Source organism: Chiloscyllium punctatum, chromosome 4, assembly GCF_047496795.1.
Source record: "Chiloscyllium punctatum isolate Juve2018m chromosome 4, sChiPun1.3, whole genome shotgun sequence".
Classification (NCBI taxonomy): Eukaryota; Metazoa; Chordata; class Chondrichthyes; order Orectolobiformes; family Hemiscylliidae; genus Chiloscyllium; species Chiloscyllium punctatum.
The window spans coordinates 31,489,341-31,509,650 of record NC_092742.1 but is presented as its reverse complement, the minus strand read 5'-3'; the positions used below and the strand labels follow the sequence as shown (position 1 = coordinate 31,509,650).

At 40.3% G+C, this 20,310-nt stretch overlaps 2 protein-coding genes across 8 annotated transcripts in view; one reads left to right on the top strand and one right to left on the bottom strand.

Moving 5' to 3' along the window:
* Window positions 1-20,310, bottom strand: part of prima1 (proline rich membrane anchor 1) — a 349,594-nt gene that overhangs the window by 11,571 nt on the left and 317,713 nt on the right. The gene's annotated exons all lie outside the window — the stretch shown is intronic.
* Window positions 1-20,310, top strand: part of LOC140476150 (protein unc-79 homolog) — a 229,188-nt gene that overhangs the window by 54,023 nt on the left and 154,855 nt on the right. For all 7 annotated transcript variants that reach the window (XM_072568293.1, XM_072568292.1, XM_072568291.1 and 4 more), the window contains exons 13-18: window positions 4,368-4,539; window positions 7,748-7,978; window positions 10,579-10,769; window positions 12,179-12,302; window positions 13,134-13,271; window positions 18,909-19,130. In XM_072568293.1, the coding sequence (XP_072424394.1) occupies window positions 4,368-4,539; window positions 7,748-7,978; window positions 10,579-10,769; window positions 12,179-12,302; window positions 13,134-13,271; window positions 18,909-19,130 (1,078 nt within the window). The remainder of the gene's footprint in view (window positions 1-4,367; window positions 4,540-7,747; window positions 7,979-10,578; window positions 10,770-12,178; window positions 12,303-13,133; window positions 13,272-18,908; window positions 19,131-20,310) is intronic.

Below are 20,310 nucleotides of genomic sequence, written 5' to 3'. Positions count from 1 at the left end.
TATTTCTTCAGCCACCTCCCTCAGAACTCTAGGATGTAGCCCATTCGGGCCAGGAGATTTATCAATTTTTAGACCTTTTAGCTTTTCAAGTACTTTCTCCTTTGTAATGGCCACCAAATTCAACTCTGCCCCTTGACACCAAAATTGGAGGTGTAGTGGACAACGAAGAAGGTTACCTCAGATTACAACAGGATCTTGAACAGATGGACCAGTGGGTCCGAGAAGTAGCAGATGGAGTTTAATTCAGATAAATGCGAGGTGCTGCATTTTGGGAAAGCAAATCTTAGCAGGACTTATACACTTAATGGTAAGGTAAAAACAATGACTGCAGATACTGAAAACCAAATACTGGATTAGTGGTGCTGGAAGAGCACAGCAGTTCAGGCAGCATCCAACGAGCAGCGAAATCGACGTTTCGGGCAAAAGCCCTTCATCAGGAATAAAGGCAGTGAGCCTGAAGCATGGAGAGATAAGCTAGAGGAGGGTGGGGGTGGAGAGAGTAGCATAGAGTACAATGGGTGAGTGGGGGAGGAGATGAAGGTGATAGGTCAAGGAGGAGAGGGTGGAGTGGATAGGTGGAAAAGAAGATAGGCAGGTCGGACAAGTCAAGGAGACAGTAACTGAGCTGGAAGTTTGAAACTAGGATGAGGTGGGGGAAGGGGAAATGAGGAAGCTGTTGAAGTCCACATTGATGCCCTGGGGTTGAAGTGTTCCGAGGCGGAAGATGAGGCGTTCTTCCTCCAGGCGTCTGGTGGTGAGGGAGCGGCGGTGAAGGAGGCCCAGGACCTCCATGTCCTCGGCAGAGTGGGAGGGGGAGTTGAAATGTTGGGCCACGGGGCGGTTTGGTTGATTGGTGCGGGTGTCTCGGAGATGTTCCCTAAAGCGCTCTGCTAGGAGGCGCCCAGTCTCCCCAATGTAGAGGAGACCACATCGGGAGCAACGGATACAATAAATGATATTGGTGGATGTGCAGGTGAAACTTTGATGGATGTGGAAGGCTCCTTTAGGGCCTTGGATAGAGGTGAGGGAGGAGGTGTGGGCACAGGTTTTACAGTTCCTGCGGTGGCAGGGGAAAGTGCCAGAATGGGAGGGTGGGTCGTTGGGGGGTGTGGACCTGACCAGGTAGTCACGGAGGGAACGGTCTTTGCGGAAGGCGGAAAGGGGTGGGGAGGGAAATATATCCCTGGTGGTGGGGTCTTTTTGGAGGTGGCGGAAATGTCGGTGGATGATTTGGTTGATGCGAAGGTTTGTAGGGTGGAAGGTGAGCACCAGGGGCGTTCTGTCCTTGTTACGGTTGGAGGGGTGGGGTCTGAGGGCGGAGGTGCGGGATGTAGACGAGATGTGTTGGAGGACATCTTTAACCACGTGGGAAGGGAAATTGCGGTCTCTAAAGAAGGAGGCCATCTGGTGTGCCCTATGGTGGAACTGGTCCTCCTGGGAGCAGATACGGCGGAGGCGGAGAAATTGGGAATACGGGATGGCATTTTTGCAAGAGATAGAGTGGGAAGAGGTGGTAAGGTCCCAGGGAGTGTTGCTGAACAAAGAGACCATGGAGTGCAGGTTCATAGCTCCTTGAAAGTGAAGTCGCAGATAGAAAGGATGGTGAAGAAGGCATTTGGTATGCTTTCCTTTATTGGTCAGAGCATTGAGTACAGGAGTTGGGAGGTCATGTTGCAGCTGTGCAGGACATTGGTTCGGCCACTGTTGGAATATTGCGTGCAATTCTGGTCTCCTTCCTATCAAAGGATGTTGTGAAATTAGAAAGGGTTCAGTAAAGATTTACAAGGATGTTGCCAGGGTTGGAGAATTTGAGCTATGGGGAGAGGCTGAACAGGCTGGGGCAGTTTTCCCTGGAGTGTCGGAGGCTGAGGGGTGACCTCATAGAGGTTTACAAAATTATGAGGGGCATGGATAGGATAAATAGGCAAAGTCATTTCCCTGGCGTGGGGGAGTCCAGTACTAGAGGGCATAGGTTTAGGGTGAGAGGGGAAAGATATAAAAGGGACATAAGGGGCAACTTTTTCACGCATAGGGTGGTATGTGTATGGAATGGGCTGCCAGAGGAAGTGGTGGAGGCTGGTACAATTGCAACATTTAAAAGGCATTTGAATGGGTATATGAATAAGAAGGGTTTGGAGGGACATGGGCTGGGTGCTAGCAGGTGGGAATAAATTGGTTTGGGATATCTAGTTGGCATAGACAAGGGTCTATTTCCATGCTGTACATCTCTATGAGTTTATGAATCTCCTTAATTGTTGGGATATTATTCACGTCTTCCACTGTGAAGATTGACACAAAGTATTTATTAAGTTCTTCAGCTAGTTCTTTATCTCCCATTCAGCATCAATTTAGAGCGACCAATTTCTACTTTTGCCTCTCGTTTGGTCCTTATGTATTGAAAAAAACTTTTACTATCATTTCTAATATTTTCTAATGGTTACGCATTTAGTCCCTTATTTGAATACCTGATGTGGCTCAACATCAATATTTCCTTAATTATACTCCTGTAAATAATTTGTTTTGTTAAAATGATACGTAAGTGAAAATTATTATTTAAATTAATTTTTAAAATTTTGATTTTTGCATTTGTAATCCATCTGATGCAAAATATAATGTCTACACCTCAAATAGCATTTAATGTATTTACCCGAAAATTACTTCAGATGATTAAGAACTCTGAGGAATCCATGAAGCTAATTAACTTATATCAGTCCCCATTTAAAAAGAAATTGTTATAGTTGTTTAATCAAACCTGCCATAATTAGTTTCTTTGTTGCAGCCCACCAATTTTGATGTGAACAACTGAGAAAGTGTATTGCTTTCTTAAAAGTTTTTGAAAATCCCTAGCTTCAGGAGAGGGTGCAGAGGAGATTTACCAGGATATTGCCTGAACTGGAGGGCATGTCTTATGAAGAAAGGTCAAGGGAGGTTGGGCTTTTCTCATTGAAGCAAAGAAGGATAAGAGGTGATTTGATCGAGGTGTACAAGATGATGAGAGGCATAGATAGAGTGGATAGACAGAGACTTTTTCCCAGGGTGGGAATGGCTGTCATGAGGGGTCTTAATTTTAAGGTGATTGGAGGAAGTTTTAGGGGAGATGTCAGAAATAGGTTCTTTACACAGAGAGTGGTGGGTGTGTGGAATGCACTGTCAGCAGTGGTAGTAGAGCCAGATACATTAGGGTCATTTAGCGACTCCCTTATAAGCACATGGATGATTGTAAAATGAAGGCTGAGTAGGTTAGTTTGATCTTAGAGTAGGATAACAGGTCAGTCCAACATCAAGAGTCGAAGGCCTGTACTGTGCTATGTTCTATGTTTCCTAGGTAATCAAATAATTTTTTTAAACATTTTGGTGAAATCATTATCTTCTGGTGACATATATTTTTGTGTGTTTTTTTATTTTTCCAACCCCTATTAGGAAATACTAAATGCCTTCTCTGTATCATTTGATTGTCTGGTTAGGATCAGAAATGTATTTATAGATTCATACAGCATGGAAACAGACCCCTTGGTCCAACCAGCCCATGCTGACCCTAATCCCAAACTAAACTAGTCCCACTTGCCTGCGCTTGATTCATATCCCTCCAAACCTTTCTTATTCATGTACTTATCCAAATGTCTTTTATATGTTGTGACTGTACCTGCACCTACCACTTCCTCTAGAAGTTCATTCCACAAATGAACCACTCTCTGTAAAAAAAAGAGTTGCCTGTCATCTCCTTTTTAAATCTGTCTCCTTTCGCCTTAAAAATGTACCCCTAGTCTTGAAATCCCACACCATAGAGAAAAGGCATCTGCCATTCTCCTTATCCATTCCCTTCATGATTTTAGAAACTCAATAGGGTCACCCCTCAACCTCCCAAGCTCCAGTAAAAAAAGTCTCAGCCTATCCAGCCTCTCCCAATAACTCAAACCTCCAATCACAGCAACATCCTAGTAAATCTTCTCTGAACCCTCTCCAGTTTAATAATATCCTTCCTATAACAGGGAGACCAGAACTGAACACAGTACTCCAGAAGAGGCCTCACCAACATCATGTACAACCTCAACATGACGTCCAAACTCCTTTACTCAAAGGTCTGAGCAATGAAGACATATGGGCTAAACACCTTTCCATAAGAAATGCAAGAAATAAGAGATAATTTTTCCTTGAGCTGGGAAAATGGCCTTTGGACTCCTTCTTTATGTACCTAGTACTGACATAAAGTTTGTTTGTATCACTAGGGGAATGACTGATAGTTAGGATCAAAGTAAAGTTGTTGAGAGGACCTTTTCTTGCTATAGCTGCTCTTTCAGATAGGATTGTGTTATATTCCAAAAATGAAAATGTTATTAGCAATTGCATCTTTTCTTGTTTTCCTGCAGTTTGCTAAAAGAAGCTGAATATCATGCTGAGCAGCGGGAGTTTGAATTAAATCGAAGAAGACAAATGGGATTGTCCTTATCCCAACCTTCTTTAGACAATATGGAGTATGATAACAAGGATGATGATAAAAATGATCAGCGACTATTAAGTCAGTTTGGAATATGGGTTTTGGTAAGTAACTAAAATGATGATTTTCATGTAACACTTACGAACATATAGGCACTAAATTAGTTTATGGAAGATGATGAATGCCTGCAAACAAATTGAAATATGATAATGGCCTGAATCTTCTGATAGGGCACTGGTGACCAACTGAACTTCAGTCACTAATTTTTGTTGAGATCCTGAGGAGTTCAGGCTTTGTGGAGATGGGGATTGAGCATTGTTGGAGGTGTGAGGTTAAGCGAACATTGTTAGGTAGGTGTGAACGTTTTCAAGAAGGGTGAACACATTGTCATGAGATGGACATTTTGGGTAGGGATAAATATTGTTAGGGGTGAGCATTGTCAGAGGTGAATATTATTTGGGGGCTCAAATACAGAAAGTTTACACTCCTGATTACTAGTTTTACCTTACTGCATGACTCTTTATGAAAGTCGGATTGGATATCCAGTACCACTGAGATGTGAGTTGTGTGCCCTGTGCCTACCCTGACCTGAGTTCATAGATTGCATTCTGGTCATGTTCTTCAACTAGCTTATTCGAGTGCTAACCAAACAACAGACTATTCTAGACCAGGTGATATGTAATGACAGGATCAATGAATGGACTTCCGTTAAAAGACAATAAGTAGCGAAGATGACAGCATGAATTTTATTTAGTTTGAGGGTGAAGAGACAAATGTTTTAAACTTTAATAAAGGCAATTTCAAAGATGTAAAGACAGTGAAGGTGAAAGACAAGTTAAAAAATACGATAGTCAAGAGACAAATACTTAAGGAGATACTTCATTGCACTCAGTAAGGATATGTTTCAGTGTGGGAAATAGTCTGTGTGCAAATTATGCACTATGGTTAAAGATAGTTATCAAAATAGAAGAAGAAAGAGTGCACAGTTCTGTAATATTAGTGATAGATTAGAAGATTGTATAGAATTTAAAATACATCAAGAATGATTTAACAGGAAGGAATGAGAAGTTAGAGAATGGTAGAACTTTCCCTCCCTGATGTGACATGAACTACGTTGAGAAAAGTGGGAAATGTGGGAAGAATAAAAAGTAATCATGATTTCGAACAAAACATCTTTCGATTTTTCTCCTTGCACCTTAGATGCCAGTTTCAAGATCTTGCCATTGGCTTCCTTTTTTCCATATGTTTGCATCTCATTAAAACCTCACCTAACATTACTTACATGCCACTTCCAATTCTCCTCTCGATGGCACAAATACCTGACATGTAAATCAGAGCAGGTACCTGGCAGCTGCAGGTCGCTGAATGCTTGTTCTGGCCATCATCCAACTGGTTCTTTACAACATTGTTCCTGCATGCTCCATTGCCAGCATTCTCCTCAACCCTTCACCCAAGCAAGTCAGCATTGGCAAATCACCTCATCACAGTATCATACCTGCTCTTGGACCAACCCACTCAGCTGTTGAGCTCTTCGACATTTGTCATTGAAACTCAGAGATACCTACAATTTGCATGCTTTTGTCAGATCAGTTTGTACACAAGAATACACACGTATCTCATTCATCTAGACAGGATGCTTCTTATGGCCCCAGGATAGACTAAGTTCAGCTCTCAGTTACAGATTGCCAGTTTCTGAGTGTATTCCTGATGAAGGGCTTATGCCTGAAACGTTGATTCTCCTGCTTCTCGCATGCTGCCTGATCTGCTGTGCCTTTCCAGCACCACACTCTTGATCCAGCTTCTGAATGTATCACATTGCTTTCTGAATAAACTTTTTTTTTGCTCAATTACAGACTGCCAGCTACTGTGGCTCACATTACTTTTTAGGGGAGAGGCAGGTAGCTTGTGACATTAATAAGCATTCAACAGAAGGTGGGGTGGACATATCATTGTATGGCAACATGCTACTTAGCATCACACCTGCAGCATGTACCAGCAGTGTACAAAATAAACACACTGCATGTGCCCCAAACAAATAGCCATGTGTGAATATTAAAGAGAAACAGTGCTCAACGGCATGAGGAGAAAGGGGGACCAATGTTAGTCAGGGTGTACTCCCACAGTCAATCAAAGAGCTTGTTCTGTTCCAGTCCATTGGATTGACCTTGGTCAGTCAGGTTCATGACCATATCAGAACCTTGAGTTTCAAGTTTTTGCAACCCAAAAAGTAGGCCTTAGTTAGTTTTGCAGGTCAAATGCAATCAGTCTGAGAAGTATGGTTGCCCCAGTCAGGATGCTGTGGAGACCATAGGAAGGGCCACAGGAGTAGGCCAAATTTTCCTTCAATGAGACAAAGGAAGGGATTGAGTATGAGGGTGGAATTGTGAGTCAGAAAATTGTGAGTGTTCAGAATTTGCTTTCCTGGAGAACAGTGGAGGCAGTGTTATCTTGTCAGAAGGGGAATTTGTGAACTGTTGGGAGTGACAACTGTATTTAAAAATATGTTAGTCAGTGAACTGAAGGTAGTCGCTAAGGACTTTGCTGGAGTTATATTCAACACATAGATCTGCAACTCTGTTCTATGGTGGTTCCAATTTGAAGCCAAGATAGAGGCTGTAGCATAAAATAATCATAACGACTGTACTGCTGAAAGATCTGGACCTGTGTTGTATAGAAATTCAGATAATGCCATTACTTTCATGAGATGTAATGACCTTAATCCCAAGATTATTAACCTATTTTCAATGCCTGTCACTTAGTGCTGTGTAATTAATTGCTCTATGCAACAACCAGACATGTTGTAGTACCATTGGTATCAATGGCAACAAGATCACAGAAAGCAAGCATTATACTGCTGCTATTGTACAACTGATTTATTAGAGAATTCTGAATGAACTAATTTAATCAACATTCAGGGCCAGTGAACAGAGGTTTCTGAAGGCAGATAAGATAACTGTTTTCTCTCCTCTGAGTATACAAGGTAGCTTTGTCCTTCTTCCCCATTATAGCATTACTAATTACTGTACAGGTTTTGTACTTGACAAACTTTGCTGTTGTATGGCTCAGTTTTGTTTTTCATTACTGTGTCTTTTCTTTATATTTCATTATTACTAGTCCTTGATGTTTACGATTGACATGTTTCGTCAGGGGTAAATTCTTGTCTTCAGTGTGTGAGTGGCAATCTAGTGGAAAACAATCCAATAAAAATTGGATAAAGTCTACAGTAGTTGGGTGATCTTCTGAAATATGTCCCAGTAAATCAGACGAATTATTCATGCAAAACATCGGTGTTTACTTCTTTATACTACATAGGTCAGCCTTTGCACTCCAAGTGAAAACACACCTACAGAAAGTCTAGCCAGGTTGGTTAGCATGATGTTCCAATGGTTCCATTCTACTGCATACATGCTTGATGATGAAGTGGGGAGCCTAGTGGAAAAGCTCAAGCCTCAATTTGTCACCAAATGGTTGAAGACTGTTTGTGATGTTCGATTTGATGTCATGGTCATGTGTCTTCTTCCCAAACCCATGGAGTTTGCAAGAGTAAGTTTGTTTGTAGACTGAAAATTCTCCAGGTATAACCCATATACATAGGCAAGACAAATCTAACCCATTCAATGACATTTTCTCCCTCTTAAGATCAAAAATGTTGAACTCCACTCACAATTCCTCAGGTAATGAAACATACTGTGCATATATGCAGCAACAATTGGATAGCGTCCGAATTTGGGCTGATCAACATTATAACTAACCTTGTGCCAGGAAATAGTGATTGAGAGTGCATATTTACTTCCACTTAACAATTGCGGATAATACCAATGACCTGTCTTCCATACCTTCAATGATAAGGCAAATTACCATTGAGAAAGTTAACTGGAACACCCAGTCAAATGATATGGTGACAAGAACAGATCAGATAAATGGTATTCTATGTATGGTGACATACCTCAACTCCCCAAAGCTTTTCTACCACCTGTAATGAACAGGTGAGGAGTGTGTTGGAGTACTCTCTACTTGCTGGAGGGTGCAGATTCAATAACATTCAAGAAATTTATATCTATTTGGGACATAACAGACAACAACACTTCATCCATTGGTATAACATCTGTTCCCTCCACCAACACTTTACAATAGCTGCAGTACATCCTGTCTACTTTCCACCACTGTGAAGTTATCCTCATGTTGTGTAGCTGCTGGTATCTCAAGGTTGGCAAACCCAGAATGTTAGACCAGAAACTTACAGTCTCATTAACATATTTCAAATCCGCCTCCTAAGTATGAATTGGATGCTTATCCCTGGTTCCTAGGAATGGGAATTTATTAAGGCAGTGGGAGGGTAGCATGGTGGCTCAGTGGTTAGCACTGCTGCCTTAGTGGTTAGCACTGCTGCCTCACAGCCTCAGAGGCCGGGGTTTGAGTCCCACCTTGAGTGACTGTCTGTGTGGAGTTTGCATGTTCCCCCCCTGTCAGCCTGGATTTCCTCCAGGTGCTCCAGTTTCCTCCCACAATCAAAAGATGTGGAGGTTAGGTGAATTGGCCATGCTAAATTGACCATAGTGTTAGGTTACACCTTCTTCTAAGATTAAGGCTTGCTTCATGTGATGCAGTGAAGATCTGCATTGAAGACATCTAAAGTTAATTCATCACTGCCATTGTAAGACAGAACCGTTAATAACAGTGAAGTAGGAGCCTTCAGCTTGTTATTTGGGTACGATCCATGTCTCAGAAATGAACAGGCAAATTTGTAATTCATCAAAACTTTTTCCACATAATTAATTTGCTTGTACCAAAATATTAAGCTGCTTTAATCTTCTCAGGATCCAAGAGGCTGAATTTGGTAGTACCTTGGAGGTGGGAGCAGAGGTACTGTTGCAGCATTTTGCCACCGGTATGAAGCAAACAAGCTATGCACCCTCTGAGAGAGGGTGTCTCACTATGTCTGAAGGTAGCCAGTTAAATGGAGGCAGCTTCTCAAGTGACCTTAAAAGTGACTGGAGGTGGGAAAGGTATTATGCAGCAAACAGAAGTCCTCAGGCAAGGGAGACAGCCCCTATTATTATCCCTGCACAGGTTTCCCTGCCTGTATTCAGCCCCTGAGCATTTTAAATTGTGTTCTCTTACATTCTGGAGGCCTTGGGACTTCTTTCTGCTTCCACAGCAACTACACTTTCCTGAGGCTGCTGAGCTGCTGAATGGGCAGTATGCTTTTCCTCCTACTTCTGGGATGTATCATCTCATGGAAAAATCTTACCTGGGATTATTGATTAAAATAAACTTGTTGCTGATATTCCACTGTCTCTAACAGGTTTTTCTACAGCTGCTCTAGGTCCAGCCAGCCCCAAAACCTAATTGACAAATATTCAGATCATGAGATCTGACTACTAAAAACATTTTCAGCCCATATGCCAGCCAACAGCCACTGAACTCTGACTGCTAAATGTACAAATGTAACGTTACTGTTGACTATACTCAAATTCTCTAACTTACTGAGATTGTACAAATTCTTAAAAATTAATTGAATAACATCAAAATATCTTGTTTATTTTAAAACTTTCAGAATTTAAATCTGTTTGGAATCTTTCTGTGGATGTGGTTTATATTGTTTCAAGCAATACCAGAAAAGCCTTTATCAAACTATAATGAGGAATTCTGCATTTTGGTCTCAAAAGATATATGTACAATAACCAGTAAATGGCTGTTTCCAAATACAATACATTTATTTTGTGATAAGTAGCAAATTTGAGACAAACATATTTTCTTCATTACCAGTCACCTTTTTAGTCTTCTTTAATCTGTCTCTGCCATTATTGTCTTGAATAATGAGAAGTGCAACTGACACTGAGGTAAATCTATTTAGTTCCTTTTCCTGTATTCTTCCCATTCCGCTTATCTGGTCATTAATAAACCATAATCCCTAAAATTTTCCAACTAGACTTCTGAGTCTCAACCTCTCTATCATCCTTTGACCATAATTAAAACTCACCTCTCTGACAAATGTTTCGGTTATCCTTCCTAATACCTACATTGTAGCTCAGTGTCAGTTGGTGCCTAATTCCACATTAGGGGAACCACTTTTGGATGTTTTTCTATGAGAAAGGTATTTATACAAATGCAAGTTGTACTGAGGCAAGGTGTGTTTTCAGGTTGGTGGGTATTGGGACAAGCGCTGCAGTACTGTGACACAGCTAAAGGAAGGCTTGAATCGTATTCTGTGCCTTATTCCATATAATGTTATAAATCAAGCTGTGTGGGAATGCATTATGCCAGAATGGTTGGAATCTATCCGAACCGAGGTGCCGGACAACCAATTAAAAGAGTTTAAAGAGGTTTTAAGGTATGTTCAATATTTGTTGTTCAATGCCTCACTTTTGTATTTTTCTTTAATAATATGTATCTTGGGCTTTTAAGTTTTAACATACCTGTGGCAATAAAATGAAAGGGATGACAAGTACTTTCACGGAAGTAACAACATACCAGAATATTTTTCCAGTTTAATTATGTTAATTTCTAAGAAAATTTAATTCCTCACTAAAAAAAATTGACAGTTTTTTCAGTGAGCAATCATTCATGACTGTGTGTTGAGACATGATGCTGCAGTGTAGTAGCCCTACTTCAGTGAGGATATCCTGAAACGACACTTGTTGCAGAGATTAATTGATCCACTTGTTTGTCCATTAATAAACGATGTGTACAATTGTTTCATTAATGTTTGATCTGGCATAGGAGAACAGTGTTAAGAGCCTCATGTCAGTTGATCAATGTAATTTTCAAACAATCACCAATTTAATCAGTGCTCAATAAGAACTTCAATAAGAACTCTGAAATTAATGAGTTCAGAATACCCCAAAACCCTTACCACCAATGAATACTTATTAAATGTAAGGTAGAATGCTCAGATACTATTTGACACCCTTACGTGGTCAATTAGTGACCACTTAAGAGTCTTGTCATGCGATTGTGGGCCCCAGAAAGAAATTGTTGAACTTGTTTCTGGGCTTTGAGTTGAGGTTTCGGTCATCATTCAAAGGCAATCAGTGCATAATCGAGGGACCTGGCATCAGGAAGGCAGGGATGGGGGTAGATTTAGGGTTACTGAGAGCTACCCCACTGCTATTGTTTCTGATTTCATTGCTCCAGGGCCAACAATTATTTCTGCTTATCCCACCCTCACTTACCTGTAGGCAATTCAAAGTCTCTGGTGGGTTGATTACTGGTGGTGACTTGTTTGAAGCTCTTGAGGGTTGGGATTTCTTCCTTTGGGATCCTAAATCAATACCCTCATATACGTAAAAAGAAATTTGTGCTGTATTCGAATTCTCCACAAATGGTTCTTGTTGAGTTTTTCTCTCTCCATAGCAAACAAGAGTATAATTTATTTTATACGAGGTTAGGGAATGCATTGTAGCTTCCAAATAGCATTCAGGAATAATAATGTATTCAGTCTCCTATTTGCCAAATAAATATGCTTGCTTAACAATGACAACATCTTACGAGTGTGAGCTTGGAACATTGTTAGTATATTCGGAATTGTCGAAAGTAATAAAATGTAACATCTGGGGATAGCTTGATGGAGCAAGCACTTTATAGTTAAATTATTTAACTATAGATGCTTATCTTTAATATTCATAAAGTTATAAAAAAGATATACAATAATATTCTACTATTCTGTTGCTGAGTTTCATTTCATTTGTATTGTTATCAGGGTTTTGATTGGAAGCTAATGTTAACATTGATTTATTTCAGCAAAATGTTTGATATTGAACTTTGTCCATTGCCCTTTTCCTTGGAAGAGATGTTTGGTTTTATTAGCTGTAGATTTACTGGCTACCCCGCTTCAGTACAGGAACAAGCTTTGCTTTGGCTTCATGTAAGTCAATATCCTTATTGATGAGTTTTAATTTGAAAACTTAGTATTAATTCTCATCTATGTTTTAGTTATATTTGAATAGTGTCTGCAGTGTCAATTGTCCAAATTCTATGTTCCTGCTATCAAACCTATTTCAGTTCCAGCAGTGCCAAAGACAACATTGACTGTTGATTGTTGCCATGTATGTACTGCATGAAATTGTAAAGATGTAGCATAAATCCAGAACCAAATTTCTATTCTGAAGTTAAATAAGACTCCTTGTAGCTCTGGGTTCAAACTTTAGCTGCTTAGAATGTTTGCAAACCAAATGCATAAATAATATGTACAACATTTATTGCATATTTTTAGGTTTGAATCTAACATTAATTAAATAGAATCATAGGTATTTGGTTGTTATTAGTGAAGATTCTAGTACTCCTGAAAGTGCTACCATGTAGATCAGGTAGCTTTGCTAATTAGTGCCTGGATATTATTAGATGAGTTTAACAGATATGCATGATCTTAGAGTTGCAAAAGGTTTGCCATCATTATTACTTAAGAACAAATCTATACAAAAAGATCAACTATTGTGCAATCTGTGTAACATTAAATACTGTATATGTGTGTATATGTATTTCTTTTGAATTACTATTAATGATTAATCATCATTGTTTAAAGATCTAAAGATGAAACATGAAATAATTTAACCAACTGCTTGAGAATTATAGTACATTCAGGAACTTTTAAATGTAAACATTTCAAGTAACACGTGTTCAGATTATGTTTGCAAATGTTCCTGGTTTAAAGGTCCTACTGTCTAACAAATGTAGTTTTGATCAATCCTTTGATTAGGTTTTATCAGAACTAGATATAATCGTCCCTCTCCAGCTATTGATCAGTATGTTTTCCGACGGAGTTAACTCAGTTAAGGAATTGGCAAACCAAAGAAAAGCAAGAGCCAATGACCAGCCAGGAAACCTAACTCGAAGGGTAGGTTTTACTTATGCCTGTTTCCATTAACTGTACAGAATAAATAATCATTGTGTTCTTTGCATTGAATTTTTCCAATTGAGAGAGGACAAATAGTTGTGCTGGGATAAACTGACTCAGGCAATTTCTTTGCTTCATTAATGAATCCGATTAAGTTCTCTGTATTTATTTAAATTTAACTTCAATTTTGCCACCAGCATTCCTGCTGGTTGAGCTAAATCTTGATCCTTAAAAATTGTTGTTTTGTTAATATAGATCCTCAATCGAAAGTGCCTGAAATCATCTAGTATTATTTTAGTCATAGAATTTAACAGCAGGGAAATAAGCTCTTCTGTCCATTGTATCACGAAGGCATACGGCATGATTTCCTTCATCGGAGGGGGTATTGAGTACAAGAGTTGGCAGGTCATGTTACAGTTGGTTTGGCCACAATTGGAATATTGCAAACAGTTCTGGTCACCACATTACCAAATGAATGTTGATGCTTCTGAAAGGGTGTAGACAAGGTTCACCAGGATGTTGCCTGGTATGGAGAATGTTACATGGTATACATCCAGGTGTAGAGGTAACCTTCTCTACACTTATGAGGAGGGGTTGAGTAGATTAGGATTATTTTCATTGTGAAGAAGGAAGTTGAAGGGGACCTGATTGAGGCCTACAAAATCATGAGAGGTGTAGACAGGGTGGATAGCAAAAAACATTTAACCAGAGTGGAGGACTCAATTACTCGGGGTCACAAGTTCAAAGTGAGAGGGGAAAAGTTTAGGGGAGATATATGCGGAAACTTCTTCACATAGAAGGTGGTGGGTGCCTGGAATACGCTGCCAACGGAGGTGATGGGGCAGGAACGATAGCATCATTTAAGATGTACCTAGACAGATACATGAATGGGCATGGAGCAAAGGGATACAGATCCTTAGGAAATAGGCAGCAGATTTAGATAGAGGATATGGATCGATGCAGGCTTAGAGGGCTGAAGGGCCTGTTCCTGTGCTATAATGTTCTTTGTTCTTTGTATGCATGCTGGTCGTCAAGCACCTATCTATACTAATTACAATTTCCAGCATTTGGTCCCAAGACTTGTATGCTTTGGCATTTCAAGTGTTCATCTAAATAATGCTTTAAGTGTTCTCGCCTCAATTAGCCTTTCAGGCAGAGTTCCAGATATTTCCTGCTCTGGGTGAAAAGTGTTTTCCTCAAATCCTGTTCACACCTGTTGCCTGTTACCTTAAATCTAGGCACCCTGATTATTTACCCTCAACTAAGGGGAACAGTATTTTCCCTATCCTATCTGTGTCCCCCATAATTTTGTACATCTCAGTCAGGTTCCCTGTCAGCTTTCTCTGCTCAATTAAAAACAGCCCCAGCCTATCTAGTCTCTCTTTGTAGCTGACTTGGGAGTTGGTTGGATAGCTGGTTTGCATTGCAGGGTGATACCAGCAGCATGTGTTCAATTCTCTCTCCTCTCCTCAATTCTTGCACTGGCTGAGATTTCCATAAAGAACCCTCCTTCTCAAACTCTCCCCTGAAATATGGCATGGCTAGATTAAACTTTCACCATTTCTCTCTCTCATGTATATGTATATATAAAGAGAGAGTAGGACTGTGGTGATTTTATATCTAAAGATGATTTGTTTCAGGCCCAGCAACGTTCTGCTAAATCTCTTCTGTACCCTCTCTCGTGAAATCACATGCTTTCTATAATGTGGTGACCAGAATTGCATGCAGTTCTCTAAGGATGGCCCAATTAATGTTTTATACAGCTCCATTATATCCTCCCTGCTGTTGTATTGAATGCCTTGATTAATCATACTCAGTGTCCCATGTGCCTTTTTAAACACCTTATCCACTGGTCCCGTTGAACAGTGGCTTCCAGTCACAAAAACAACCTTCAACCAATTGCCATTTATCCAAATTTGGATGTAATTTGCAAAATCATCCTGGATTCCATGGGTGTTTACATTCTTGACTAGTATCATGGTAAGACCTTGTCAGAAACCTTGCTGAAGTCCATGTGGACCATATCAACCACACTATCCTTATCTTCGCACCTAGTTACTTCCTCAAAATTCAATCAAATTTGTTTGACCTGCTCTTCCCTGACAATGCCATACTGAGTATCCTTGAATATTCCTTGCCCCTCCAAATGGAGATTAATTCTGCCGATCAGAACTTTTAAAATAGTTTTTTCTACCACTGATGTTAGATCTAATGGCTTATAGTTTCCTGACTTATCTCTACCATTCTTTTTGAATTATGGTACCACCCTCCAGTCCTTTGAACATCTCTTGTGTAGCTGTCAGTATTTGAACATCAATGACGGAATCCCTGCAATCTCTTCTCTTGCTTCCCATCGCAACTTGGGACACATTTTGCATCTGGGCTTGGGGATTTGTTTCACTTTTAAGCCCCCCACAAAATTGCTAATATCTCACACCTCTCAATGCTAATTTGTTCAGGTGCATCGCAGGGCCCTCCTGATTTCTATACCCAAACCATACTCTATAGTAAACACAGATGCAAAGAACACGTGAAACCTCATTTGTCTCTTCTAGCTCCAGGCAAAAATTGCTACTATGATTCCTAATGGACTGCACTCTTTCTCCATTATTCTCTTGCCTCTAAGCATAATAATAAAATGCCTTTTACCAGTCTGTGTTTTTCATGCCCTGTCTTCACTCTTAAGTTTTTTTGAAGTTACCTCCTGCACTTCCAACACTCTAATATATATATTCTACTGCTTAGAGACCTCAGTATCTGTCAAAAGCTGTTTTTTTTCCCCCTTATCTAGACCTGTACAGTCCCTGGACATCTAATTCAGTCATTGTCACTATCACCAAAATGCTCCTCAATGACACTTATACCACTTGTCTGGTTTTGTTCCCTAAAATTAAGTCCCATTCTGCCTCCTCTCATCGTACCTTCTACAAGCTGCACCTGTAAGACTTTTACACTGTCTATCCCAGTTAATGTTGGGGAAGTTGAAATACTATTATTTTTATGCCTCTCTGCGGTTTGCTGACATATTTGTCCTTTTATCTCTCCTTGGTTGTTTGGTGTTCTACACTACAAGGCCAATGTGACTGGCCTTTTATTTTGTTTTTAGCTTGGGAATTTGAAGAACCTTTTGAGGTACCATCCTTCTTTATTTCAGTAATTGACTCCTTGATCTGTATTGCAATGCCAGCTCTTCTTTACACCTCTCCCTATCTCACCTGAAGCTTTGATAGCCTAGAATGTTAAGCTACCAGTCCTGCCCCTTCCTCAGCCATGTCTACATGATAGCAATGATGTCCTATTCCCCATGTGTTAATCAAAACCTTAAATTTATCTGCCTTTCTTTCAGACTCCATGCATTAAAATAAATGGTATCCAGCCTTGCTATGCTTCCTTGTATTTTAACATGATTGTATTCGCTCTGTCTTTCTAACTGACTTGGTCTTTCTTCTGTACTTGTTTGTGCATCATTCCCTACTCCAAAATCAATCTTCCTGCCAAATGAGTGTACACCTCACTAATGGCACTTGCAAACCACACACCCCCCCCACCCGCAAAACCTTCTGCAAGGATGTTTATGTTCAACCAAATGGACTTATATAGATCTCACCTTCCTGAGAAATGGCCCCAGTGATCCAGGAAGCTAAAGCTTTCCCTCCTACACACTTCATCAGCCACATGTTCATCTGCAGTATCTGCCAATTCCTGTATTCACTAGCATGTGGTACTCTAAGTCATTTGGAGATTTTACTTTTCAATCTGCAACCTGGCTGCTTAAATTCTTGTTAGAGACCCACATCCCTCTTTCTCCCTATATTGTTGATACCTTTGTGAATCATGACCTCTGACTGTTTGCCTTCGACCTTCATAATGTCCTGCTGCCATTCAGCGACATCTTTGACACTGGCCTGAGGAAGGCAACACAGTACCAAAGAGATACATTTGCGGTCACAGAAGTGCCTGTCTGTACCCCTCACTCTTGAGTCTATTATCTAAATTGCTCTTCCTCTCTTTTTCTTCACCTTTGTGCAGCTGGGCTCTAGCTGTTTTGATCTCTGATGTTGAATGATCTGTTCTGACCATAATATAAGGGATGGTCAGTGAATGCTGCCATACCCAGTGACACAAACATCCCATGAATAAATGAAATAAAGGACTCAGCTTTAGCCTGAAACACCCCTACCATAATGTCACAACAAGCTCAAAATTGATTGAGTGCTCCTTTTGTTGCCTTTGTTTCTGTATTCCCTTCTTTGGCCAGGGGTCCTACACCACCCAGTGGACTCTTTCACCCTCAGTGTTCAATGGATCATTTTCCACCATTTTTGTACCTTCAGAGTGACCAACCACCACACTACAGTGTGGAAACAGGCCCTTTTCGGCCCAACCAGTCCACACCGACCCTCCGAAGAGTAACCCACCCAGACCCTTTTCCCCTCTGACTAACGCACCTAACACTGTGGGCAATTTAGCATGCACTGCATGCTAAAAAGATGCACTGACCTGCACATCTTTGGACTATGGGAGGAAACCAGAGGACTTGGAGGAAACCTGCGCAGAATGTGCTAACTCCACACAGACAGCTGCCGGAGGCTAGAATCGAACCTGGGACCGTGAGGCAGCAGTGCTAACCACTGAGCCACCGTGCCACCCTGATGAAGGGCTTATGCTTGAAACATCAACTCTCCTGTTGCTCAGATGCTGCCTGACCAGCTGTGGTTTTCCAGCATCATGCTTTTTGACTCAGAACTTGACAGCTGGTTGTCCACCCCTTAGGAAGTGGTGTGACATATTCTAAAGAATGCAGGGGAAAGGAACTGAGATAAAAAGATCATATCCCTAACAGAAAGAAAAATAACTTAAAATTCTGTCTTTAGTAATTGACCAGCCTCATTTGAGAAGTTAAAAATCACACAACACCACGTTATAGTTCAACAGGTTTATTTGGAAGCACGAGCTTTGGGAGTGTTGCTCCTTCATCAGGTCCACAAGGAAGGCAAACAGTCCACCTGAGGAAGGAGCAGTGCTCCGAAAACCATTGCTTCCAAATAAACCTGTTTGACTACAACCTGGTGTTGTGTAATTTTTAACTTTGTACACCCCAGTCCAACACCGGTATCTCCAATCACTCATTTGAGAAGAACTGGTGAGTTCAGGTTTCAGTGCAAACTGAGATTCAAAGATTGTTTAACATGAGAAATCATATAGTGTGTTGTGATTAAAAACCTTATTGCATTGAAATTTTAATGTGTAAATTGAACGTGCCTTGGTTAAATTTGCTTAAGCTGCTGTTTCATATTTTGATTCTGCTCTCATGTAATGTGAAGTCCTGCTGTTTGTAGTGGTTCTATTCCTCAAAATCCTCTAAACAGTAATTTTTACAAACAGCAAAGGTGACAAACTGTTCATGTGCAGTATAAGACACTTGTTCAGTGGGCACTTTCTACTCCAGGAAATAAGTTTTCTTTCCATTTTTCTCTTTAAAGTCATAGATAAGTGAAGTGTAGCCTCAAACTGGGTACACAATACAATATGCAAAGGTCAGCATGGAATGGTGGCTCTTGACCGTATATTTTATACTGTAACTTTATTTTATTTTCTTCGCGCTGTTGTCCTAATGAATACAATTTTTCTCCATAGGTGAGTGTTGTATCAGATCCTGGACGCAGATGCCAACATGTTACTCTAAGTCCGTTTCCTAGCCCCTTTCGTAGCCCATTCCGTAGTCCACTGCGCAGTCCATTCCGTGGTTGTTTTAAGAATTTCGGATCTGCAGGAGGAAGAGCCATTGACTTTGATTCTGATGATGATGAGATGAACTTAGCTTGCTTTATTCTGATGTTTGATTTGATATTGAAACAGGTAATGATTTAATTGCTCCTTTTCCTGACATATTATATGTGAAATTTCAGCTTATGTTATTCTGTGCATTATTTAAAGATGAATATGTTACAGCTTCTTGGGACAAGTATTTTAACTTCATCATTAAATAAACTGCCCAGAAGTAGAGATCCAATTGACTAGGGAAAATGAGTTGAAGGAAATTAGTGTTGGTATGAAGATTGTACCCGAGAAATGAACAGGTCTGTAAGTTGATAAATCCCAAGAATGTGATGGTTTTCATCTCAGAGCATTGGTTGTAGAGAAAGTTGATGCTTTTATGATTTTCTTCAAATGTTCTATAGATTCTGGACTGATTTTTTTTGGATTGGAAGGTAGTGAAAGTAGTAATGTAACAAGAAAGCAAGAGAGAAAATGGGGCTGCAGGCCTTTCAGCCTAAAATCAGTATTAGAGAGAGTGTTAGAATCTATTATAAATGATATGTTAAAGGGAAGATTCCCAACAATGATCCCTGCAAAACCCCACTGGACTCTGGCTTCCTATTTTGATGCGTGTACCTTTCAGTTCCGTATGCTCAATTACACCACTTGAGAACCCAAATCACAATCCTACATTGGTTGTTTGTGTAATTCCTGGCAAACGTTGGATTGTTTAGCAAATGTTGTCCAAATACAAATTATCCTTTCACTGCTGGGGTCTCACACACTCCATCTGCCTTGGGTCTCATATGTGATCTCTTACTTCACCCCCAAGATCTCACCCCCTTATACAATCGTCCATTCATGCAGGTACATCTTGCACCACACCCAACCTCTCAATCTTGGGGTGTCTCTCACAGCAACTCCACTCCACCCCCTACCTCCCAAGGATACTGATTTGCTCACCATCTCCTTGAAACCTCCAATGTACTGAAAGGAAAAGACAGGCTAAATGCAGGTGGGATGTTTCTCCTGGTTGAGGAATCTACAGGAGAACACAATTGTGAGGAGACACAATTTAAACATAAAGGGTCTAAGAGAAGGAGAAATTATTTTGCTTAAAGGATCATGAACCTTTGGAAATTTCTATCACAGTGGGCTGTGGAAGCTCAGCCTTTGAGCATGTTTAAAGTAGAAATTGATAGATTTCTGATTATCAGAGCATACAAAATTATGATGATGGGTGAGTAAAAGTGTTTGATTAGCCTTGTTCATGTTAAAT